This window comes from Arachis hypogaea, chromosome 10 (assembly GCF_003086295.3).
Source record: "Arachis hypogaea cultivar Tifrunner chromosome 10, arahy.Tifrunner.gnm2.J5K5, whole genome shotgun sequence".
In the NCBI taxonomy this organism is placed as follows: Eukaryota; Viridiplantae; Streptophyta; class Magnoliopsida; order Fabales; family Fabaceae; genus Arachis; species Arachis hypogaea.
The window spans coordinates 950598-975874 of record NC_092045.1 but is presented as its reverse complement, the minus strand read 5'-3'; the positions used below and the strand labels follow the sequence as shown (position 1 = coordinate 975874).

The window sequence follows — 25277 nt, the reverse complement described above, 5'->3', positions numbered from 1 at the left end:
GCGGGCTCGAAATCCTAGCCTGACTCGCATTTTTTAGCGAGTTTTGCAGATCGGCCCAACGGGCTCGACCCGTTTTGCCACCCCTAATAATCGTTTTATTGTATCAACATAGCTACCCAAATAAAAACGCTTAAAACATTTTTTTTAAAGATATTTTTTAATAATTAAAATTCAATATATATAATCGATTAAATCATGTTGTTTTTATTAAAATTAGATCAGATAAATTAATTTGGCCGAAAAATTAGTAAACTAAATTTTGAACCGGTCTAAATTAATATTTTTTTATAAAAAATGACTACAATAATCTTATTATAAAAAATAACTAAAATACTCTTATTCTTATTATTTTATATATATTGAAAACTCTAAATACTAATCCTTCTCTTCTCTCTACACTCTGCAGTGTCATAGAATTAGAATTTATTAGAAATCTCAAATTTTATATATAAAATAATAAGAATAAGAGTATTTTAGTTATTTTTTATAATAAATATATTATAGTAATTTTTATAAAAATATTAATTTAAATCGGTTTAAAGTGTAGTTCACCAATTTTTTAGCTAAATCAATTTATCTAATCTAATTTTGATAAAAATAACACAATTTAATCAATTATATGTATTGAATTTTAATTATTAAAAATATTTAAAAAAATATTTTAAATGTCTTTATCTAAATAGTTTTCTTGTATAAATTAATTGTAAAATTTAATTTAGGAATCTTTGTAAACTTGCCTGAATTATTATTGTTATTAGTTTATTACTATTATAGATAAGACTAAAGTAAGTCCACTAATATACTAATACCTTAAAGGGGAGTCTTTGACCACAACACACTAACGCAATGTATGCATATGCAAATTGACCGAAACTTTACGTGCTCATAGTATGAATATTTTTCCATTGTTTCAGCTTTATTTATTTTAAACTATACACAGGTATGACATTAATGTAAAATAATAGTATGACATTAATCTACCTGCTGCCTTAAAAGTCTAAACTGACAGCAGAAATGTTTGTTAAACAAGCAATAATATAAAATTCTGCAAAGAAATTCAACTATTCTCATTCAGAGGGTTTCTGGATCTCACTATCTAGTTAATCCAATTTTCATGTTTGTCACATTCATTGTGTCCCTTATTATTGTACCGTGCAATAATGCAATAAAAATTGTCACTGTTTGGTATTTGACCATAGCAGTGCAATATGCATAATCTCTATTATTCACTAATCTAGGTTCCTGCAAGGCAAACACTATTAAGTTGATGATACTTTGAAACCAAACTCAGCTTTGTAGCAAAGATCAGAGTTTCTTAATACTTGTCAGAGCAACATGCAACTTCTCAACTTCTTTGGCTTCTTACTTGTTACACTTTGTTGCTTCCAGTTGCTGAGAATATCCGAATCAAAATTGCCAAAAGAAGAAGGTAACTCTGAAACTCATCTTTCCAGGTGATGAAATTCTTAGTTCAAAACATTTCATTAATTGTGGGTTTTAGTGACCTAGCTCCTCATTTCCTTAGCTTCCCTTTGAGAGATTTCTGGGAAGAAAATGACCAAAATGAAAAACAAATGAAATTGATGTTGTCTCATTCAATTTGGAAACTCCAGTATTTGAAATTATAGAGAGTACATCAGGATCTTGGCAGACCCTACAGACTTATAATTTTTTTTTTTTTGATTATTTTCTACTTGCTTTCACTTGCCTAATTAATAGTTATGTGACATATAGAGGAATTCTTTTAATGATAGCCATCAAGTTGATATTGGACTCACTTGTAGTGGGTAAAGCTTCAAATTTCTTTAGTTACTGAAATGAGCATTCTAATATTTTAGAATGATTGCCTTAACATGATTATGATTTCTATTCAGTTGAAGCTCTCAAAGAAATTACCAGTACAATGGGGGCGGTCTATTGGGAGTTCGATAATGATTCCTGTGACATTATAAGGGTTGGACTAACGCAAGAACCTCCTGACGAATCGGAGAGAAGCATTGTTTGTGACTGCAGTTTTGAAAATAGTACTGTCTGTCATGTTACTAAGATGTATGACTACATAATTACCCTTTTTTTTTAGTTCCTTGAAGCTGTATTTGGTGTCTCATGATGGAAATGCAGAGTTGTGTCTCATGAAAATTGGGCAGATTTTATCCAAGACAGACATTTTATGTGGTTTCTTCTCTGAACAAGTTTGTGTTTCTGGTTTCTTTGTATTTCTATCCTGAGATCAAATGTGGCTTAAGATTTTTTGTGTGCTTGGCCACATTTTCTACAAAAATCTTATCAGCATTTTATGCATCCTCAGTAAGAACACTGAGCATTGTCTCTATGCTTTAGAACCCTCAAGCGCCTTAGTCTACCTGGAGCACTCCCACCTCAACTGGTCAAGCTACCTTTTCTTCAAGATATGTATGAGCAGCTTAACTTCTTTGCTTTGTTCCTTTTATATTCTTTCTAAATGTTCTATGCTTCTTGACTTTCATTTTTTTTACTGATAGTTTTCCTTCTATCAACAGAGATTTTGCATACAATTGTTTAAATGGCACAATTCCAAAGGAATGGGCTTCAATGAATTTAACTTCCATGTGAGTCACCTTGAACTACTGAATCTCTGAACATAATTTGTCATTATATTGTTCTTATATTTGATTACATATTTCATATAACATGATGCAGCTCTCTTCTTGTGAATCGCTTGTCAGGGGAAATTCCAAAGCATCTAGGAAATATTACTACTCTCACATACCTGTATGTTTTGAGCTTTTAAGTCTATTCATTCATATAGTGTGCCTTTTTCAATATTCACTGAAATGGTAGTTTTGAAACATTAATTAGGATGCTGGAAGCAAACAATTTTTCTGGAGTTGTTCCACCTGAACTTGGGAAGCTGATCAACTTGCAGACCTTGTAAGACTACTTTTTAATGATATGATTTTTTCTTGATTTTAATTATTTCTTAAAATATATTTCTGAAATATTACCATTGAAGGGTACTGTCATCAAATCAGTTGACCGAGAACTTACCATCGGCACTTGCTGGGCTGCAAAATTTAACAGACTTGTGAGCTTTTCTGTTGTTTCTTCTCATCAGAACTCAAATACTAATGATACTGCCATACTGATGTTTGCCATTGTTTTGTAACAATGCAGTAGGATAAGTAGTAACAACTTTACAGGAACCATACCTGATTTCATAAAGAACTGGCAATTTCTCCAAAGACTGTGAGATTCTAATTCCTTTCCTTGCTAATATATTCACAATACTAAATATTTATATTGTTTTCTAATTCTATATTCTTATCAATGTAAATTAATTAAGAGAAATGCATGGAAGTGGACTAGAAGGACCGATTCCTTCGAGTATATCTCTATTGAAGAACTTACTTCAGTTGTGAGTATAACTATCTTTCTATAAAACATTTGATGATATTTTACTTCAATTTTGTCTGTCCTCATGGTAGCACATCTTTCTACAGAAGAATCAGTGATATAAAAAGTCCTAGCCAGGTTTTTCCTTCACTGCAGAGCATGACAGCACTAACTACATTGTATGTAGGCTGCTACTATTGAGAATATAATAGTTCCTTTTATTATTTTTGTGAAATATGATTCACTTGATTTCTTCGAATTGTTTTCCATAAGTTTAATGTGATTCAGTTTTTGCACTCAAGGGTTTTAAGGAACTGTAACCTGTCTGGGGAGATACCTTCATACATATGGACCTTGACAAATCTAGCAACTTTGTAAGTTAAGCATGCTCTGCATCTGTATTAATAATAATCAATTTATACACTTGAAATTGTTTACTATGAAAATGTTAAAAGAAATGCTTTCTTTGGATTTTTGTACATGAGAAAGTTAAGAGCTTTAGATTACATCAATAAATATGATAAGCCTTACTTGTCAGTGAAGAAGTTATGAATTACCTTTGTATTAAGCTTTACTTCATCTGATATGAGTCATTATACTATTCTATTTATTGACTTCCTTTGGTTTTACAATATGCTTAAACGATCGTACGATTTGTTTCTGTTAAAACAACATTGTAAGTTTAAACAATGAAGTTCTTTGTTTTTGAAAATTTTGTCAGGGATGTCAGTTTTAACAAGCTAGTTGGGAAAATTCCCGAAGTCATTAATGTAAAGCGTATGAGATACATGTAAGTATCTTACTCTACATTGCTTTTTGACACTTTGATTTGACACAAGAGATAGCATATTTACACAAATGAAATCAAATAGTTCTGCTGAAGTAAGATAATATGCAACTAATTTTATGATTAGGCAAGTTATGTGAACATTGAATAAATGCTTCTACATTCAAGTATTAACACCATGAATTAAACAATTTGGCATTGTTTTTGCTAGCTACCTAACAGGTAACATGCTCAGTGGAAATGTACCAAAGTCAATACTGAAGGATGGAAGTAGCATGTAAGTTGCTTCTTTTATGAACATCTTTGGATTCATCTGCGATTTGTTTCTGTTACAACTTACAACTACCCTGGCATTTTTTGATACAGTGATCTCTCTTACAACAACTTTACTTGGCAAGGGCCTGAGCAACCTGCTTGTCAGGAAGACATGTGAGAAACTGAGATTATCATTCCTTTATTATTAGTGGAGTACTTTTTTATTCTCTTCCCTTAAAACTAAAATATTTTTCATGCTGATTCACTTAGTAGGAACTTAAATGTGAATTTGTTCAGAAGCTCAATGATGAAGAATAAGTTGTAAGATCCTCATCTCTAATTTCTTGAGTTAGAAACAAGCAGAAAACTGAAAGTTGCACCTTTGCTTTTGACAGAGAGGAATATGTGCCTTGCCAAATTAACTTCAATTGTCCACGATGTAAGTATATACTACTCTAAAGGAAAATGTTTCTCATTACACAAACTCACTTGAGAGAAACTCATCCATCTTCTTAAATTCTTCAGATTCAAGTTGCTTACATGTCAATTGTGGTGGAAAGGATATACAAGTAAAAGATAATAAAGGAAACAGCCTCTATTTTGGAGATGGAGAAGTTGCAGGTGGTACTGCAACATATTTCTATAGCTCCAGTGGTCAATGGGGATTTAGTAGCACTGGGGACTTTCTGGATGATTTCGAAGCTCAGAACATACGTTACACTGTATCTCTATCATCTTCAAATATGTCTGAATTGTACACAACAGCACGCATATCTCCAATTTCACTCACTTACTTCCATAATTGCATGGAAAATGGGAACTATACTGTAAATCTTCACTTTGCTGAAATACAGTTTTCAAATGATAACACATATAAAAGCCTTGGGAAGCGTATATTTGATATCTATGTTCAGGTAAATGGTCAAAATCATGAATTTAGCTCTTCTTTCTGCATTGTGAACTAATGCAGTGATTTTGTCTCAGGAAAAATTGATTAGAAAGGATTTTGATATAGAAAATGAGACACATGCTGCTGTAAAACCACTGGTAGTGCCTATATACAATGTCAGCATCACAAATAATGTTTTGGAGATTAGATTCTACTGGGCCGGGAAAGGAACAACTCGAATACCTGATTATGGAGTTTATGGTCCCCTTGTATCAGCATTGTCTGTTGTTTCTGGTGAGTACTTTCATCTAACATTCTTCATTTATCTCCATGTAAATCAGCTGACAATTAAAAAATGGTTGACCTAAAGAAAAAGAACCTCATGTAATAATACTTTTGTACTCGATTCTGTTGTGGTACAGTTCACTAGGATTCTTTCTAAGGCTTTCTCAATCTTATCAATAAGATGAAGTGCAGTGTCTGTTCTCATCACATGCAAACTAGTTGTTAAAAGAAGGGATGTTATTTTCAACACTAATCTGCATGATGTCCAGTACTGTCATAAACATAATATGATATCTATCTGTGGTTTGAACAGACTCTAGAACTTGCTCAAACGATGGAAAGAAGGTTCCTGTTTCTGTAATAATTGCAAGTGTAGCTGGGGCTCTATGCTTCATTCTTCTTTTGTTTGGATTCATTTGGTGGAAAGGCTTTTTCAGAAGAAAATTGCGACGGAAAGGTGGTGAACCCAGTCTCTTAATCTTAAAACTTCAAAAGTTGCAACAATCTCAAACTAATATGCTTATAAATTTATCTTGCTCCAATTGATAGGTACAAAAGGTGGAGATATTCAGTCAGGAACTTTTAGCTTAGAGCAGCTGAGAGCAGCCACTGATGACTTTTCTTCTGTTAACAAGATTGGAGAAGGCGGTTTCGGTCCTGTATACAAGGTTTTTAGATAACTTCTAGATGCTTATTTTGTCAAAATGAAATCTGCTTATATGTTTGATATAAGTGGTTTCTGACAATTTGAATGTCAGGGTCAACTGCCTGATGGTACTGTTATAGCAGTTAAGCAACTATCATCAAAGTCAAGGCAAGGAAATCGCGAATTCTTAAATGAAATAGGCTTGATATCTTGTTTGCAACATCCCAACCTTGTAAAGCTTTATGGATACTGCACAGAAGGGGAACAACTTCTATTAGTATATGAGTACCTGGAAAATAATAGTCTTTCCCGTGCTTTATTTGGTGAGTATGACTTTGCCATGAATTTAAAGAACTAAATTAGAGATTGAACATGTTAGGCTTCTGATTCATTCATTTGTCTTAGAAGTGTTTAAAATTATTGATTTGTAGGTAGTGAAACCAATCATCTTAAGATAGACTGGCCAACAAGGTTTAGGATCTGCATTGGCATAGCAAAGGGTCTGGCATTTCTCCATGAAGAATCAAGATTCAAGATAGTTCACAGAGATATCAAGGCTTCTAATGTGTTACTTGATGGTGAACTAAATCCTAAGATATCTGACTTTGGATTGGCTAAGCTTCATGAAGATGAGAAGACACATATAAGTACCCGAGTTGCCGGCACTATGTACGTTGTCTTTGCATTATCATAAAGATCTAAATGATATTAGTTTACCTGGGTCTAGATATAATTCTCTTTTTTCTTTGCAGTGGATATATGGCACCAGAATATGCACTATGGGGCTATCTTACATACAAAGCTGATGTTTACAGCTTTGGGGTTGTGGCCTTAGAAATTGTTAGCGGAAAAAGCAACAACAATTATTTACCAGATGATGAAAGCGTTTGCCTTTTGGATTGGGTATGTTCAAATCTCCTAGTTTTGTTATTCAATTATAAATAATGCTTCATTTTTGTTTAATTACTTATCTCATAGTTAAACACAATTATGCAGTATAATTATTTAGTCACTTTGTCCTTAAAACAAGTAAACAACAACAACTATTCATATTGTAGGCTTGCCAATTGCACAAAAAACAGAACTTGGTTAAACTGATTGATGAAAGCTTGGGGCCAGAGGACATTATAACAGAAGCAGAAATGGTGGTAAAAGTATCACTACTATGCACAAATGCATCACCATCACTCAGACCTACAATGTCTGAGGTTGTGAATATGCTTGAAGGTCGTGCAGCTATTCCGGATATGGTTCCAGATCCAAGTTCCTGCAATGAGGATTTGAGGTTTAAAGCTTTAAGAGACTTCCATCAACATAAACCAAAACTGGGTTTGAGTGTAAACCAGACCCCAAATTCAGCAACACCACATACATTCAGCTCAATATCTGGTGATAATAATTACACAAGTTCTATTGAGGAATTAGCTCATTCTGAGATTTCCCCTTTATCAAGTTAAATATTCATCCTTAGTTGATTAGTCTTAGCAAATAGCATAGTGGTACAATACATAAATTTGTGTACAAAAGCATTTTTGTATCTAAAGATTGGGATTCACATAGACGTAGACACTGTACAAATAGAATTTTTGTACTGTAAGTAACACAAATTCACAGACATCAAACCAGACTTGCTGCAAATTCTAATCTGCATCAGCAGAAATTCTATCCATGATTCGAGCCACAACATCCTTGCTTTCCCTGAGCACTTCTACACTCTTTTTAAGCCTTTCACGCTTACTCGCAATCGACGGACTTTCCTCCAACAACCTCTCAATTCCACCAGCATATGGATTCACCATCTCATTCACAATTTTCTCTCCAAGATCTTTGTTCACAAGGCTGTTAATATTGAACTGCAAATGCAATGCAGTGCTATCAATAATCCTTCTCAGCACGATCTTCCAATAGGAAATTAGCCTCATTCTCAAGTCAAAAGCCTGAGAAATCAAACATGGATACTGCCTCAGATGACTAACTTCAACTTCTCCAAAACCTTCAAGATTCACCCAACATGGGTTTTTAGTATTACCCTTGCAATGCAAAACATCTTCTGTGAATTCAATCTCATTAGCCATGAGCTTCTTGTAATCGCGAATGTATTCGGGGTTACAAGTGTAATCTGTTATCTTTTCCATTTCAACAACCTCCATCACATGCTTCATAGACTTATCCTTCATGCTGGAAATAACATTCTGCACTGATCTTCGCACAGCCACTTGAAGTTGGTGATAGTGTTCTGAATGGTTTACCAAAACAGTAACCACCACTTCTTGTAGGTAGTCCCAAACCCTCTCAATGAACTCAACCGGGATTCTTGATATTGCCTTCACTCTGTTTTGTAGCAGAGTAAGAAAAGTGCTGCGTGGCACGAAGTTTGGGAGTCCAATCCATTTGGCTTCTTCCAGCACCTTGATTTCCTCCATCAAGAAGTTCTTCTTGGTTGAATCACTTTCCTGATAGTTGTGGAGATCATTTGAATACTGATCAAGCATCTGAACCAGCCGAGCAGTGCAATGCATGCGTTTGTCATCAGGGTATTCGTCGAATTCTCCTCTTAGGAGAATCTTCCTTAGCGACTCTTTGGCTGATCCAATAATATGCATGAATGCAGACATAGCTTCAGCCACAGATGTCAAACTCTTGGGAAGTTTCTCCAGTTCAGAGACATGAGAACTGAGTTTGTCATTGATCTTCTTAACAATCTCGGGGAATAATTTGGAAATGCTATTGGCTTGGATTTGAACCAGCTTCTGTGCCAAAACTGGGACACCAACTATGGACTTATCAATATTGGATAGCAATGGATGAGTTCGGAACAGTGTTTCTTCTGCCATTCTTGCTTCTTCATAGGACTCATTGCCAATGCGGTTTCTGACACAAACATAGCCAAGACCAATGTTGACATCATCAGCCATAACCTTCTCTAGAAGACCTTCTGGAGCCTTATCAACCTTTGTGACCACAGCAAGAGTCCTGACTCCTTTCTTGTCAACACTCTGTGACATCCTAATGGATTCACAAGTAGAAAAATCAACAGTTGCAGACAAGACATTGAGGATGATGGATTCCTCTGGTCTTATATACTCCATTATGATGTTCACTATCTGGTCATAGATATTCTCAGGTTGGCCATGAACCGGGACCCGAGTTATACCAGGAAGATCAACCTATGTTGAACAATCATAGTCAAAATTTTGAGATTAGAATAACCTTTACATGCATTTAATACACAAACAATAATCATATGTGACTAAAATTGAAGTGTTTATGCATCAAAGAGACCAACCATTGTGAGATCAGGAACACCGTTCTTCTTGACCAGCAAAGTTAATGGAGAATTGGAAATCCCTTTGCCTTCACCTGCAAGCACATCAGTGGCTATTCTAATAGCGTCGGAGACACGGGACTCATCCGTGGAAACACTTTTCCCATTGTACTCCAGCACAAGCTCTGGTTTTGGGAGTGGATGGTGTTGGAGCCTCATGATCAAGGGTACTCTAGTGCAGATACCTTGTCCACGGGGCAAGGTAATTTCGGCAAGAGATTCAAGGACACTAGACTTGCCGGAAGATTGGTCGCCAACGACGACAATGGTTGGGAGTTGTATGCCTTGTTTGGTGATGTTGAGACGCCTTAGGTCCTCAAAAGCATCAAGAATTGGACGAATTCGATCATTGTAAGAGGAAACGAGAGGCGCACGGAAGTTAGCATCATGAGCTCCTGCTTCAACTGAGATGGTTTTGTAATCATTGTTGTGAGGAATGTGGTTTTCATCTCCCATTTTCCAGCAAGTGCGGTAACTTTCTATGTGGATGAATGATTGTTTTTAATGCATGATGAGAAAAAATCAATAGAATTAAAAAGAGGGAGTGAAGTGTTGGAGACTCATACTTGACTTGAGACAGTTAAGTAGGGTAACTGATTCTCATAGATAGGATCTCTTCGTTGCTTTGTTATTGAGGAACTTTGCACTTTTCCATAAATGCAAATAATTCATAAACATTTGATAACATCAACCAAGGTATATACACATTTTTAGAAGCATATAAAGTGGAGAGAATCCTATGTTACATTCTTCCAACTCACTCGACACTAACTTTGTTCTTAAAATATATATTATTCGTTTCTTTTTTCTTCAGGAAACAAGACAAGAAGAAGAAAATTATGCTAACGGGCATGAACACCACGTTGTAAAGGAACACCAGCAACATCATCATTAAGAATGTCAATAACAGCAGTGGGTGCCTCCATGAATCGCTTCACACTAAGACCCGAATCCAAAGTGAGTCCCAAATGAGCCATTTTATCAGCAGCACGATTAGATTCTCTAAGTATATGAGAGAATTCCACCAACCAATCCCTTCTCACAAGTGCATTAATCTCAGAAACCAACCCAAATGCAGGATCATTAGCCACAGGACAATTCCTCACCAATGCAAGAGCATTTCCAGAATCAATATCCACCTTCACTTTTCTACACCCAAGATCCCAAGCCAGATTGAGTCCATGAACAACACCCCACAACTCTGCCATTGTAACTGACGTGGCATGATCTAGCTTAACAGAAAAACCACCTAGGAAACTACCCGAGGAATCTCGAACTAGACCCCCACATGCTGCTTTGTTGTTATTGTTTCTGTTCTGAAACACTGAACCATCGGTGTTGAGACAAACCCAACCACTTGGTGGAACCCTCCAAGTACACCATATTGGAACCTTGGACTCATCAGGGTTTGGAACAACATTAGATACAAAATCTGATTTCAGATCATCTTCCAGTTCTTGCTTCCTGAAATCAAATTCCTCTGCTTCTGCTAACTGGTTCCTCTCTAACCATTCTATTGCCTCCTCAATTTTCTTCTCTAGATTCTTCAATTTTTGCTTCATTTCATATGCATAGTTTTCAAGCGAGTTCTTTGCCTTCTCCTTCTTCTTTACTTCCTCATCATCTTCCTTAAACTTCTCTGCATCTCTCACCATTCTCTTCAACTCGTCTGGCCTCAACCTTCCATTCCTGTGGTTGATCTTGATCGTTTTCTTCACCCTCGAACTTTTGTCTTCAGCCGTGACCTCAAGAATGCCATCGATGTTTATATCGAAGCAAACATTGATCTGTGAGGTTCCTCTTGGTGCTTGGAGCTCAAGCTTCCCGAGGAAGACATTATCTTTTGTTTTTGGTTCTTCTCCTTCAAACACTTTGATCATAACACTGCTTTGATCCTCATATGAAGGATAAAAAACCCTCTCTTTTTTGGTGGGAATCATGGTATTCTTAGGAATCAAAACCGACATGGCTCCACCGGAAGCTTCAATTCCAAGGCTTAGCGGCAACACATCAAGCAACAAGAGCTCCTCCACGTTCTTGTCTCTTTCACCACTCAATATGGCTGCCTGAACCGCAGCACCATACGCCACGGCCTCATCGGCATTGATGCTTTTGCAAAGCTCTTTAACCATACCATTGACACAGAACATCTCCTTCAAGAGTTGCTGAACTTTCGGAATTCTAGTAGAGCCACCAACAAGAACAATCTCGTGTACTTGGCTTTTGTCAACCTTGTATGTTGCACAAAAACATGAACATATAAGTATTAGAAAAACATACAAAACTTTGTGATAAGATTAGTCAGAAACTTAAATTATTTGTTCAATGATAGTACCTTAGCCTCAATTAGGCATTTTTCCACTGTCTCCATGCACTTCTTGAACAAGTCCTTGTTCAATTCCTCAAATGCAGCTCTAGTAACAGTGAGGTAAAGATCAATCCCTTCGTGCAAAGCATCGATTTCGATTCTTGTTTGTGAAATGGAAGAGAGATTCCTCTTGGCCCTCTCACAATGTGACCTTAACCTCCTCAAAGCTTTCGCATTCCCACTAATGTCCTTCTTGTACCTTCCTTTCACCAATTCAACACAATGGTTCACCATTTTGTTATCAAAATCTTCACCTCCCAAATGTGTGTCTCCCAAAGTGGCCTTCACCTTGAACATCCCTTCATCAATTGTTACCAATGAAACATCGAAAGTGCCACCACCAAGATCAAACACAAGCACATTCTTCTCACCTATGATCCACAAAAACAAGCATCATATTCCATAAGAAAGAAAATCATAACAATTCTTGCATTGTAGCCACTCACCTTCCCTCCAACTCTTCTTGTCGAAGCCATAAGCAATGGCAGCAGCAGTAGGCTCGTTTATGATCCTCATAACGTTAAGGCCCGCGATTTTTCCGGCGTCTTTGGTGGCTTGTCTCTGAGAGTTGTTGAAGTAAGCAGGGACAGTGATGACTGCATTCTTCACAGAATGGCCTAAGTAAGCTTCAGCAACCTCCTTCATCTTGAAGAGCACCATGGAAGACACCTCTTCAGGTGCAAGGTATCTCTCTTCACACTTATAGTTAACAAGAATGAGTGGTTTGTTGTTGTTGTTAGGATCAGGGACAACCTTAAAAGGCCACAGCTTCATGTCCTCTTGAACTGAGTGGTCGTTGAACCTGCGACCGATCAAGCGTTTGGCATCGAAGACAGTGTTGAGTGGATTCAAGGAGAGTTGGTTAATGGCGGCATCGCCTAGTAATCTTTGAGTGTCAGTGAATGAAACGCAAGAAGGAGTGGTGCGGTTGCCTTGTTCGTTTGGAATGACGTCAACGTGGTTGTTTTGCCACACTGCAACACAGCTGTAGGTTGTGCCAAGATCAATTCCTATGGCTTTGCCATTGTTGCTTGATCTTGAACTTGAACTTGAACTTGTTGCCATTGATAAACACTCAAGTAGTGTGGCTGAGACGCGTTATGTGTTTATATATAACGTGAAATTGTGAGAATATTGGAAACTTAAGAATGGTTGATGTGATTTTCAGCGTTTTGGGGAAGCTGCGAGGTAGCAACCATGAAGCTGATTGGTTTGGTGTCGGTAACTTCCTCCATAACCAAGTTGGGTTGACTTTTAGACTAATTTTTGTTGTTATGGAAGTAGGAGTGGTGATATACTTTAACATTATAATTTTTGGCGTTTTTTAAATATGTGGAAGTATATAAATCGGAGGGTCCAATTTCTGTACTTCAAATTTTTTAATTTTTTTTAAACACAAATCGGACGGTCCAAGTACAGAAATCAGACGGTCCAATTTGTGTACCTAAAAATTGGACGATCCGATTTCTGTACCTATTAAAAATCGGACGGTCCGATTTATACTCCGTACATTAAATCATCCCACATTTTAAAAAAATATAACAATTGATCATAATTTAAAAAAATATCATTATTAATCCAATATTAAAAATAAAAAAGTGTGACTTTTACAAACAAAGCAAAATTCACTCACTAGTGAATTCAATGATTCATTCCAATATTATTTTCTAGTTAATACTTAATAATAGGCAAACTAATTTTTAATGGTTAAAATATATTTAGAAATATTTCGAATTGATTTTATATTATTTGACTTTTGTTATTTGACTCTCACTTAATTATCCAGTGTTAGTATCTATTTTAAGTTTGGATGAGTAAAAAATAAAAGCCCACAATTTAATATATAAAAGTAATTAATTATCTAATTTTAGTTTACAAATAATATGAGCCTCTTCTACTAGGCTTTTGATATTAGCTTTTCAGCGGCTCCTTCATAGCTAAGGACTCTCACTTATTGGCTGTTTTCTTTTCTTTTTCTTTTTTTTTTTAATCTCTTGTCGGATGTTTGAATGCTAACATTACGCATGCCATTTTTAAGTGGATTTTTTATTTTTATAAATAAAATAAATGTAATATTTACTAAAATAAATATTTTTTAAAGAAATTATCGATTTGAATTTTATTATTATATCTTGTTTATAATGTAAACCAGATGGCAATGCGCATATCTCATTTATAATTATGATACGTTAGCGTGACACGTGTATATCTCGGTGTAAAGGAGATATGCGCATTGTCATTTCGTTTACACTCTAAGCAAGATATAGCTGGTACGTCCCTATATATAGAAGTTGTTTACAGAAGATTTTCAGACCCCAGTTTCACTTTTTCAACGTCTTTCTCCGATCTTTTAATTTTTTCTGACCATACTTTTGACTCAAGCGGTGATGGCGCGCCAAATGGAGAATGACTGGGATATAAACAAGTTGAATGAGACGACACATTACGCCGGGACGGCCGACTTTGAGGTTAGTTTCGTTATGGTTGTTAAATTTAATGATGTTGCCATTGTTAGAGTAGTCATGTAGATCTAGGAGTTAGGTCTGTAGGCTTAATTTAGAACTCTATTCGCTTGTGCTAGGTTCGTATGACATAAATGTTATCAGTTTGGAACTCTGTTATTCCCGTCCTATGTTGTTAGGGTTTATAAATTTAATGCGCCGCCGGCTGAGTACGAAACAATATCAAATCCTGACACTCAAATGTCATTCCGTTGTCGCCATTTCTCATACGATAATTGTGAAGAATACTAAGAGTTACATATCCTTTTATAGATGCTGAGTATTTACCTTATCTATATCTCATTTATAGTATAAATGAGATATACATGTGTTAGCCATACTTGCTATATCTCGTTAAAACTATAAAAAAAATACGTGAAAAATAATCTCGTTCAAAATGTAAACGAAATATAGTACAGTTATTTAAATCAGTAAATATTGATACAAATATTTATTTTAGTAACTACTATAATTATTTTATTTATTAAAATAAAAAATCTATTTTTCACTCGGAGTAAAAGTAGGTTTTGTTTTAACAATGTTATATACAAAATTTTTTGGTTAATTAAATTTAATTAAATTAATTTATTATAATAAAAATTATTTATAATTAATATTTTTTTAATTTTATTATTTAATTTAATTAGACTTAATTTATAAAAAATTTAGGTGTATAACATTTTTATTTTTGGTATAAAAAGTAAGAGTAGTGTTACTTTTATTATCTGTGCTGGGCCTCTGCTGCCAGCTCTCATTATTTTTATCTTACTAAAATTGTTTTGACTATTTTGGATATTGGGTGACCCAAATCATTTTCAGCTTCTGGGCCGAAACATTCCTACACAATCAAGGCCCATAAAATATTTAATTATACTTTACTAATCATGCCTATAAAATTCACCAGTCACCACATCACTGCCAATACAGTCCACAGAGTGAACCTAACTCAAACCCTAATCCTAAATTCACACTTTCCTTCCTGAATCTCCGACTTTCCATGGCGAAGCAGAAGCATGTGGCTCCTCTTGAAGACTCTGACCATGAAGAAGAAGAAGAAGATAGCAGCGAGGGAGAGGATGAAGTTGCTTTATCCAACGAAGACGAAGACACAGATGAAGATGAAGGCGAAGATGAACGTGACAAGCACGTGCTGCTTCCCAGGAAGCCTCAACCGCAAACGGTTTCCAAACCCTCGTCTTCTTCATCTGAAGTCGAGTCGGATTCGGAGCCCGAACCCGAGCCTGAGCCTGAGTCTCTACTGGAAAACGCTAAAGCCTCTTCAAAGTTGAAGTCTCAATGTTCGTCTGCTGTCAGTGAAGCCAAATCTGGGTCAAAGCGCGCAGCCAAGAACAGTATCAACCACTCGAACCAACCAAAGCGTGGGAAGAAGGCACAGGACGATGACGTCGCCGGCTCCGATGAAGAGGATCCAAATAAATCACGTGACGAGTCCAAATCCATCTTTGAGAAGGTTTTCAGTGAGAAAGATGAGAAGGCTGGGAAGAGTACCCCGAAGAAGGCACTAGTGCCTCATTCAAATGAAGGTTTAGCTTTGACTAAAATGTTGAGGTACGATGGGACTTTTGGTGAGCCTTACGGTGAAGGTTATATTAGAAAGGGAATAGAGTTGCTTGGAGTCTCAAAGAGGGAAGAGATCGAGGCTAGGTGGAGGAAGTTCGAAGATGCTGAAAAAAAATTGCATGCGGAGATAGCTGAATTCTATGCAGAACAGGCTCAGTTAATATATCAAGTAAATAGCTCCTTATCCTCCTAGGTATATTATATCTTGGATTCTGGCATTTTGATTTTATTTTGGTACGTTTAGGTTCATGGCATTTTAGTATTTTATGATATATATTTATCTCCATTCATTCAAAAATTGTGTGTTTAAGGGAAGCAAAATGGAGGGCTTTTAGTAAAGATTTAGGCTGCAAACCTTTCTTCCACACTTGTTCACCAAAACCCAACTCACAAAAAACCAATTTGACAATCTTTCAATTTTGATTTCCCTTCAGCTTAGTTTCAGTTGCTCTAAGTTTAAATGTTAATTGTTAGTTTGGCTTGTTCAATATTAAGATTATAGGCAATTTTAACAAAAATTATATATATAGCTATAGCTTTTAAGTTTCAAGTATTTGGCCTACTTTTATTTGGGCCCTTTTTTGTGGAGGGTAGGACTAGTTGTATATATTGCTCTCATTCTTCATTTAAAAAAAATAAAACTCGTTCTTCATTCTATTCGGCTATTCCTATAATTTCTTTGTTTGAGAATTTATTCTATACAAATTGAAAAGAAAAATGATAGATAAACAACTCAGTCAATTTTAAACAATTTTAATTAATAATAATTAATTAGTATCGAGTGCAGTTTAAAAATATTTTATTAATTTTAAAGCAAAAATATTTTTCTAACGCATTGTTGCTGTCTCAATTTATTAAAATCTAGATTTAGACCTCGGCAATGCGCGAAACTTAAATGCATATTTAAATTGGAAAAATAATAATGCCAGTTTTATTTTTAATAATCATTCCTTACATAATTTGTTTACATTATATTTTATATGAATTTGTAGAAAAAGAGTGATAACATCATCTCTCTATAAATTAAAATAAAATTTAATACCATCACAGAAAATAAAAAAACTAAATGATTTCAGCAATCTTGTTGGATGAGTTTTGAATATTATGTAATTAATTTTGGCGTCTTTTTGCTCTTGTTTTGGATGAATGTGTGTAAGTAATTGTAAATCTAAAAATACTGGGAAAAGTTACAACTCGCATTGGAATTAAAGGTCATCATCATCATCATTGAGAAATTTTCAATTTATATATAGAACATACATGTCCCTCATTTCATTAATTTTATGTTGCTATATCTGATTGTTTATGATCATTTAAATTCTGTTGATTGGCTTTAAAAATGAATTAATTATGGTTCTGTTTATGAGCTGCTTTGATTCTGCTTATGAGCTGTTAATCAAATGACTTCTGCTTTGGTTCTTCTTATCATTTACTTGCTTACTCTCTCTGTGCATATATTGATAGATTGATTGATAGATAAATATATTGTAGATGAATAATGAATTGTAATTAACTAATAACTATGAACCTAAGGGAGTTGAATAATGAATTGTAGTTCCTTCATGGTTTATGTTTATAATTTTTTATAATCTATATTATGTTTATGTTTATAATCTATATTGATTTTTTTTGTTTTATTTTGTAGAAATTGCACCAACTGGGGAAAGATGATGATGAGTCTGGTGTTGATTCAAATTAAGCATGGTGGCTGTTTGGTTTTTATTTGTTTTAAAGTGACTGTTTCGGTTTAAAGTGTGTTTATTTTTGTTGTTTTGTTAGACATTTTTAATTGCCTTTGTTTTATGTTTAATTAAGATGAATTTATATTGAATTTGGATGCGATATACTCTTGTTATTTTAGTTTATTTAGTTTATTTTTGTTTATTGACGGTTTTAAACTTCATTTTATTGTAATTTAAATTCTGATTATTAGGTGTAAAAAACCGAAAAAATCGACTGAACCAAACTACTGTTGGTTTGGTTTGGTTCGGTTTGGTTGTTTAAACAGCAGCCAACCGAATAGTTGATATCATTGTAGAATTGATCAGGTCGGTTCGGTTGATTTTTGGTCTAAAATCGAACCAAACCGAATCAATTACATCCCTAGATAAAAGCCAAAAAAAATGGCAACAAGATACGTTTTAGTGTTTTTAAAATTGGCTCTGCTAGGTAAATAATGTGAATAATAAACTAGAAATTTAGCCGAACAAAGTTTAAAAAAAAAACACTCCATCCAAATTATTCAACCAAAAAATCTCATTCAATAATTTAAAAATGTTAATCATTCATTATACTCTAATTTATCAAAGCATCAATTTTTTTCCCAAATCTTCTATTGTCGCTGTTGGGCTCCTCTTTGCCATCGTTGCTTGGCTTGCCACACACCATCACTGGCATCGCCACACACCGTTATTGGTGTCGCTCACTCCTAGTGAAAATAATCATCCACTTAAGGATAAAAATAATCATTCGCATACCTAGTTAATTGAACATCTACTATATTTTAATTATATATAACTAAATTCAACTCGATCAAATAACCATCCATATAAGAATTAAAATAATCATCTGCATATCTATTAAAATGACCATTTCATAAATATTTATAATAAAATATAATAAATTTACAATATCTCATAATTTTATTAATAATAAAAATTATTTATATATTTAATTGTATTTTAACAGATCTAAACAGATTTGATAAACCAAAAAAATTAATTAGTAAATTTGAATATGACTTATTAACATATTAAAATTTTTATAAAAATCTGAATTTGTATATATTTTATAACAAGACTAAAACAAATTAAGCTAAACATAAATCAAATTATAGCCTCTAACCGTCTGGTCTTTTTTCACTTCTAATCATAAGGCTACTATTGTTGTGCCCTACATGATGGTGCGGAAGCCGGAAGCCACACCTTCATGACATATTCATCACATTCATTTACTCTTCTCATAGTACAAACTTTAGTAAAAAATTTTAAACTAACGTTGTAAATCCTCATAGCGGGATAATAGAAGTAGGGGTGGCAAAACGAATCGAATCCATCGGGTCAAACTGCCAAAATCGACAAAAAATGGGTCGGAGCGAAATTTTGAGCCTGCTAAATTTTAAAAATCAGCCTAAACCGCACCGTTAAAACCGCGGGCCAAAACAGAGCGGGGCAGGCTGCCCAGCGAACTATCATTTTTTTAAAGGGTACTTTTGTAAATTTACGTATAATATAAATAGCTTTCCGTTTTCCTTCCCAGTCCCACCAACAACAGTCAACAGTCGGCCCTAACCCAAGAACCCTTCCCTGATCCTGAGACCCTGACCCTCGGCTTCAGCCTTCAGCAGCTTATCGTCGTCGCCCGTCGGTCTCCCCGTCACTGGTCCTTGTCTCATCTCGATTCTCGTCAGTCCTCACCAAATCGAAGTTCCGGCGTCGCTGTTTGGTCTTGCCTCTACTCTGCCCTCTGCTCATCTCTCCTTATTTGCCTCTCGGACCTCGGCGATTCTGTGTCCGGCAGATTTCCGGCGTGCTCCACAAACTGAATTTATTTAAGAATACGTAGTGTCTACGGAAAAATTCTCAACCAGAGTAGTCTTCACAAACTGGATTGAAAACATTAGCTTTAAATGATAAGAGGTGATTTCATAACAAAGGATTAGATGATCCAAATAACATTTAAATTATTAAATAATTTTAGTAACAAAATTTATTTTTTAAATTTTTAATAATTACCAAATAATAGTTTTTAAATTTTATTTATTAATAAACTCTTTATATATTATTTTATCATTTATTCTCTGTCTTATTTTCACAACTATATCATTAACAATTAGAAGTTGTAAAGAAGTAAAATGGTGACGTTAATTCTAATCTATGAATACGATTATGAGGTTGATGTAAACAATTTCAATTAATTTGATTTCTAAAATTCAAATTTTGTTAAATTAAAATTTAACATTTATTGTTCTTTTGAATTGAAGAATAAGGAAAAACAATGTGAATCAATGAATTTTCATGTTTGATCTGTTTGTTATTTTAATCTCGTGTAAACCATTGAAAAATTGTGTTTGTTGTTAATCTAATTAGTTTAATTTAACAACAATCAAATAGTATATAACTATTTTGGGTCAAATAATTCTAATTGAAAACTCGTAACAATCAATTGTATAGATAAATAAATGTGAATGAGTTATAATTTAAATGGCATAATCTTCTCATACTTATCTGAGAAGTTGCAGATTCGAATCTCCTTATGGTCTGGAACAGTTGCCCCCAGAGTGAGAGAGCGTTCTTGCTCAATCTCATTGCTCAGAAGGATTCGTCTTGTCGTGAGTCTGCCATGGAGTGCCGTTCGACTTATCTAGCCAAGGTCGGCGAACCGGGCCGAGTTTTTGACCGTTTTGGGGGCCACTCTTTTAGGTTTGGATGTTTCTCGTGTCTATCGAAAATGGGATGACGAGGTCTCATGTTTTGCAGCCAAGATCGGGGGTTCGCACATGTCTAGGTCGCTTGGTAGTCGCGTTTCTTCTAAAGGATTTTTGTCCGTTGTAGTTCCCAAGGCGTCATAGCGAGGCTTAGTGAGAAGATAAAAATTTCCTTGTTTTTTCCTTTTTACCCTCCACCCTTTCGTATTTTTTTTAAACGCCGGAGGTTTTATTTTTCATTTGTAATTGTTTCTTTTCCTTTTTCTTCTTTCACTTTCTTAAAAACGGTCTCCACGAATTTCTTTGGTATTGTGCTCTGCTTGAACATTCGGTGGGCTTTTGGTGTTGTGCCTCTTTGCTCATTGTTGTTTCATTTCTTTCACTCGCTTTCTGAGAACCAGGTTGGTGTGTTCTGTCACTTTGATCGCTTTATTTTTCTTCTGCATTTTTGTTTTGTTTACTATTTCTATGTTTTTGCATGCTTCTGTGCTTATCAATGGAGAAATGTTGATTGGTGGTATTGTGTTTGGTGTAGTTTTAAGGATTTTGGTAGGATGCTTCGATTGTGGTTTTAGTATGGTTTAGGAACTCCTTGTATGTTTGCGTTTTTGGGTAGTGGGCTGACAGTGAAAATTTCTATTTGGATATAGGTATGGTGCGATAGAGGGGAGCTTAGGGGAACATGGGTCCTATCTTTGCAGTGGGGGGTGTGTCAAATCATTACCATTGGGTAACTTCGAGGCGAGGGGGGCAGTACAAGTTGGTGCTTGCTGACGAAAATGAGAGGGTTTGTTATCTCAACTTACATTCTCCTCATGTCCCGGACTGGATTTGGGTGCACGAATCTCTATTTACTAAGTTAGGAGTTCGGCTACCTTTTTTTTTTGAATTCCAGATGGTTCTTCTGAACCGGATTTCGGCAGTGCCATTTCAACTGCACCTGAACAGATGGGCGGCTATTCGAACCTTTGAGTTGGTTTGTGAGATTTTAGAGTTGCCGGCTCGAATCGAACTCTTCTTGTTTACCATTCTGCATAAGGAGGGAAAACATCAGAAAATGATACATTTCTTTCCAAGCTCAGACGAATCGTTGACTCTTCGACTTGTTCGAAGATTCATTTCATGGTTTCAAGGAGGAGTATTTCAAAGTTCGTCCCGTCAAGGGTTGTCATCCCTTTTGGCTTTTGCCTGAGGGGGATCGCCGGATTTTCCTACATTAGAACGTTGGGGCCAGGGATTCTTATATGAGAGAGTGACTTATAAGGGAATCTCTTCCGAGAATAGGAAAATTGCCGACGTCTTGTTGGCACTTTTCGGAGACCGACCTTTGAATCATCACGACGTGATGGGGGATCCCAAGGCGAGCAGGTCTTCTGTTGGTAGATCTTATAACTTGTTATTTCTCCTGTCTTCTTTGCTTTTATAGTTGGCATGGCTGATGGATTGTCGACTCTGTAGCATTCGAAGGCTGCTTTTGTCGCACTCCAGAAGTTGGTGGTCTCAATAAACTCCTCTGGCGACCTCTATCCCTAGTTCGCAAATGGTCTCACAGGAGATCATCCAACAAAGGGGTCGCCATGGATGATGACCTCCGGGAGATCCCTATTTCCGAGACTGATAGCAAGTGCAAGCGGGTGAAGGCGCTAGTCAGGGGGGAGTTAGCATAAGGGTGGTCACTCCCTGTGTGATGGGCCGCTCTTTTGATGCTCCCGACTTTATTGACCGGCACCTGCTGCCTGAGACTAATGAGTTTTTCAAGGACTGTGGTTTTTCTGGCCAAGCTAAGTCGGTGTACGGTGCCCTCCTGTGCTCTACTGCCATCATCTGAAAAGCCTAGCCTGCGCTTTCGCAAACTTTTCATTTGGAAGGGAAGCTGAAGTAGGCTCAGGAAGATTTGGGCATTTTGAAGGGACAGTTGGAGGCGGCTGAGGTTGCCAGGATAAAGGCGGCCAAGGATGCCAAGTTTTGGTGTCGGGATCATGAGATTGTCAGAGCGGGAGACTGAGCTGTCAATCCAGGCGGCTAAGGCCCAAAAACTGGCTGCTGATGTTGAGAATGCCGCTGCCGCTGCCCGTGCTGAGGCGAAGGCTGAGGTGGAGAATTTAAAGAAGAATGTCATAGCCCAAAATGAGTCATGACCGACGCTCAGGAAAATAATCCTATAGCAAGCCTAACATAGTCAAATATAAGTTGAATAAGCAAGTTACAAATATTTTACAAGTTCTAAAATAAATAGTTATATATATTTAACAAAAATTAAAATAACTAAGAATGGTTGGATCCTGCCTGTGACATATGGAGCATACACTTCTAGGAATTCGACAAAGAATAAGTACTCATTGCAGACCGTTATTCTTGAATAGAAAGTCTCACATAGTCAAATATTTGTTCCTGAAAAATATTTTTAGAAAAAAAGGGGTGAGTTTTGCAACTCAGTGACTAGACAATACATCTATAATTGACATGAGACTATACAAACATTATCATCAAAATAATTTTAATTAGAAAACAATAGTTGATTATAATAAGTGAATCAATAAAGGAGTTCTCATACAAAAATCAAATCAAAAGTCTACACTTGGGCGGCTCCACCTCTATGGGTAGTCTTTTCCTCTTGTGTGTCCTAACAGAATAACAGATCTAACGTGTGGCCTACACGTTAGGCTAGCAACACCCCTGCTCGTTGGAGTCTGAGTTAGATGCATCTAAGTTAACGTCATAACCGCCGTTAACTACGATTTTCTAATACGAGCCTCCCAAACCAATTCAAAACATATAATTTCAAATACAACAAATATTTTATCTTTCAAATATATAAGATATCGAATCAAATCAAATTAGATAATACTTTCTCATCAGAAATCTTTTTCAATCATAAGAGATTTCAAATATATTTCACAATTTTTAAAGTAAGTGAGTACCAACAAATACTTCAAAAACAGATATTCAAGTAAAATCAAACATTTTGAAATAATGCAAAACTTCATCAAAAATATATATAGTCTCATGTATAGTTCCGAAAGTATAAACTTCATAAAACTGAATTATTTAATTTTAATAAATTAATTATTCTAATCAATTTAAAATCGTTCAAAGCAAATATAATGAGTATAATTCAAAGATCATAATAGATATATGTCAAAATAATTATAGATGCACAATCAAACAATTATAAATTTAAAGCCTACTCACAACGTGGTCCCAAGGGACCGAAGATACCAAGCCCAGAGTGCCAAATTCAAGGTAAAGAGGATTGAAGTGGAATGGAACGAATAAGCGTAGAATTTGGACCAGAGTAGCGATAAGATGGAGCTGGCGATAGTTCTCGATTGTTGAAACTATAATCCAAACGCGTCAATGGAACTTTTCCTCTCAACCCGAAACAGCAGCAGCCGCAACCTCAACTCCAAACCACTTTCTCAGCAACCACAAACGACTCGGACTTAAGGGAAACAAGTAGCAGCAGCACCGGTGGTGGTTCCGGCAACAACAGCGCCATACCCATTAACCAGAAACCCCGGCAGCGGCGAGGCAGAAGAATGGCGACCTCAATGTGACTTCCCGGCGGCCAGAGGCAGCGGTGAGCCACTCCAGCAATCCCTTGTGCAAGCTCTCTTCCTCCGGCAGCGACCCAAACGACGATGACTCTCCACGGACAGCGACGGGCCTTAGCCGGCGGTGAGCTCGTCGCAGCAGCTCCACAACAACCAGCCCTTTAGCACGATGACAACAACACAAAGGCTTCCCTCTCACTCCTCGTGTTCGCCTCTTTCTCTCTCCTCCATCGTTGTTGACGACGGCGGCAATTGGCAACGAGGTATGGTGGGTTCGGCGGATCGGTGGGGAGGGCAGTGGCAGGACACGTAGTGGCGGTCCTCTCTCTTCTCCCTCGCAGCGCAGCTCTCCCTCCATTCTTCTCTTCTTTGTTCATGTGATTTGTATGTGTGTTGTGAGTTTGTGTCCGTGTGTGAGTGAGGAAGGGGGTTTGGGGAGGGTGACGGCTAGTGAGGGACTGAATGTTGAGAGAGAGTGTTTGTGTGTGATTAGGGTTAGGGAAAAAAAAGAAAAAGAAGAGTGGCCTACAATTTTGTTTTATTTATTTGCATATCTTTCTCTTTTTTTTAGTTATTACAAAGTAAAATGTCATCCTTCTGGCTGATGCTTGGGAAGCCGTTGCAACTACCGAGGAGGCTTTGAAAGCCCAAGTCTAGGTTCTGTCCTTGGATGTGGATGTGTCTGTAATGGAAGCATTCCAGACCGTGAAGGATGGTCAAATCGTGGATTTGGAGTAGTTTGTTGCTATTTCTTATTTCATTTTATAAGTTTGTAAGCCGTCTGTTCATCATTTCATACTGTTACTTTATGGAACAATTTATCTTATGAAATTTGTAAGCCGTTTTTCGGCTCGTTGAACTGCTTTTTGGTGATCTGATTTAGTGTGCCGTTTTGTATGAATAGCGGGCCCTTGGTGGGCCGTTTTAAGTACATCTGTTTATTTGTGGATATCCGTTTGTTGGATTTGGGGGTGATCGGGCCTTGGGTTAGCCGTCTAGTTTATTCTGTTTGTACTGCTTGCTTGGTTAGAACGCGAATGAAATGTTTTTTTGTTCGTACTGTTTTGTTTGGGTAGAAATTATTTACAATAGAAAAAATGACTTTTATTGAAGGGTAAACCTCATTAAAATCTTTCGTTGTTATCCGGATAGAAAAGAGTGCTCGAAAAAATAGAAATATATACAAAAATAAAAGAAAAAGGAACATTAAAGAACTAAGAAAGACTTTGTAAAACTACTAAACAAAAACTTTTGACAAAATTACCAAATCAATAGAGCTTTTTTATGG

General features: G+C 36.0%; 4 protein-coding genes across 9 annotated transcripts; 2 read left to right on the top strand and 2 right to left on the bottom strand.

Annotated features, from left to right (window-relative positions):
* Nucleotides 1-1004: 1004 nt before the first annotated feature.
* Nucleotides 1005-7903, top strand: LOC112714397 (probable LRR receptor-like serine/threonine-protein kinase RFK1). Of its 5 annotated transcripts, none has more exons than XM_025765983.3 (24): nt 1005-1429; nt 1875-2049; nt 2341-2412; nt 2520-2588; nt 2680-2751; nt 2839-2910; nt 2993-3064; nt 3154-3225; nt 3323-3394; nt 3480-3551; nt 3675-3746; nt 4094-4162; nt 4371-4436; nt 4526-4588; nt 4688-4735; nt 4810-4853; nt 4940-5328; nt 5399-5597; nt 5902-6045; nt 6138-6256; nt 6347-6557; nt 6666-6903; nt 6987-7137; nt 7293-7903. In XM_025765983.3, exons 1-24 carry the CDS (start codon nt 1336-1338, stop codon nt 7689-7691), a joined length of 3054 nt encoding a protein of 1017 aa, XP_025621768.1. In that variant the 5' UTR covers nt 1005-1335; the 3' UTR covers nt 7692-7903. The 5 variants fall into 5 exon arrangements, with proteins under 5 accessions (XP_025621768.1, XP_025621767.1, XP_072061738.1 ...); XM_025765982.3 differs by having other exon boundaries at nt 1019-1429; nt 4685-4735; XM_072205637.1 differs by having other exon boundaries at nt 1024-1429; nt 2706-2751.
* On the bottom strand, nt 7589-11779 carry LOC112714401 (dynamin-related protein 4C). The gene is made up of 2 exons (XM_025765990.3): nt 9521-11779; nt 7589-9401 (listed from the first exon to the last, which is right to left on the bottom strand). Exons 1-2 carry the CDS (start codon nt 10013-10015, stop codon nt 7875-7877), a joined length of 2022 nt encoding a protein of 673 aa, XP_025621775.1. The 5' UTR covers nt 10016-11779; the 3' UTR covers nt 7589-7874.
* Nucleotides 10184-13171, bottom strand: LOC112714399 (heat shock 70 kDa protein). The gene is made up of 3 exons (XM_025765986.3): nt 12374-13171; nt 11895-12298; nt 10184-11790 (listed from the first exon to the last, which is right to left on the bottom strand). Exons 1-3 carry the CDS (start codon nt 12990-12992, stop codon nt 10402-10404), a joined length of 2412 nt encoding a protein of 803 aa, XP_025621771.1. The 5' UTR covers nt 12993-13171; the 3' UTR covers nt 10184-10401.
* Nucleotides 13172-15275: 2104 nt separating this feature from the next.
* On the top strand, nt 15276-17851 carry LOC112714396 (uncharacterized). 2 transcript variants are annotated; one of them, XM_025765980.3, is made up of 2 exons: nt 15276-16178; nt 17655-17851. In XM_025765980.3, exons 1-2 carry the CDS (start codon nt 15426-15428, stop codon nt 17706-17708), a joined length of 807 nt encoding a protein of 268 aa, XP_025621765.1. In that variant the 5' UTR covers nt 15276-15425; the 3' UTR covers nt 17709-17851. The 2 variants fall into 2 exon arrangements, with proteins under 2 accessions (XP_025621765.1, XP_025621766.1); XM_025765981.3 differs by having other exon boundaries at nt 15319-16202.
* The last annotated feature ends 7426 nt before the right edge of the window (nt 17852-25277 follow it).

What these genes read in the sequence shown, in the direction of transcription:
- LOC112714397 (XM_025765982.3), top strand. Translation starts at nt 1,336, where the DNA reads ATGCAACTTCTCAACTTCTTTGGCTTCTTACTTGTTACACTTTGTTGC. An exon ending in GTAAAGCGTATGAGATACAT is followed by an intron (nt 4,163 to 4,370) that starts GTAAGTATCTTA and finishes TGTTTTTGCTAG; the next exon opens with CTACCTAACAGGTAACATGC. An exon ending in TATTTGATATCTATGTTCAG is followed by an intron (nt 5,329 to 5,398) that starts GTAAATGGTCAA and finishes ATTTTGTCTCAG; the next exon opens with GAAAAATTGATTAGAAAGGA.
- LOC112714399 (XM_025765986.3), bottom strand. Translation starts at nt 12,992, where the DNA reads ATGGCAACAAGTTCAAGTTCAAGTTCAAGATCAAGCAACAATGGCAAA. An exon ending in CAAGAAGAGTTGGAGGGAAG is followed by an intron (nt 12,299 to 12,373) that starts GTGAGTGGCTAC and finishes TGTGGATCATAG; the next exon opens with GTGAGAAGAATGTGCTTGTG. An exon ending in AATGCCTAATTGAGGCTAAG is followed by an intron (nt 11,791 to 11,894) that starts GTACTATCATTG and finishes GCAACATACAAG; the next exon opens with GTTGACAAAAGCCAAGTACA.
- LOC112714396 (XM_025765980.3), top strand. Translation starts at nt 15,426, where the DNA reads ATGGCGAAGCAGAAGCATGTGGCTCCTCTTGAAGACTCTGACCATGAA. An exon ending in AGGCTCAGTTAATATATCAA is followed by an intron (nt 16,179 to 17,654) that starts GTAAATAGCTCC and finishes TTTATTTTGTAG; the next exon opens with AAATTGCACCAACTGGGGAA.
- LOC112714401 (XM_025765990.3), bottom strand. Translation starts at nt 10,015, where the DNA reads ATGGGAGATGAAAACCACATTCCTCACAACAATGATTACAAAACCATC. An exon ending in GTGTTCCTGATCTCACAATG is followed by an intron (nt 9,402 to 9,520) that starts GTTGGTCTCTTT and finishes TGTTCAACATAG; the next exon opens with GTTGATCTTCCTGGTATAAC.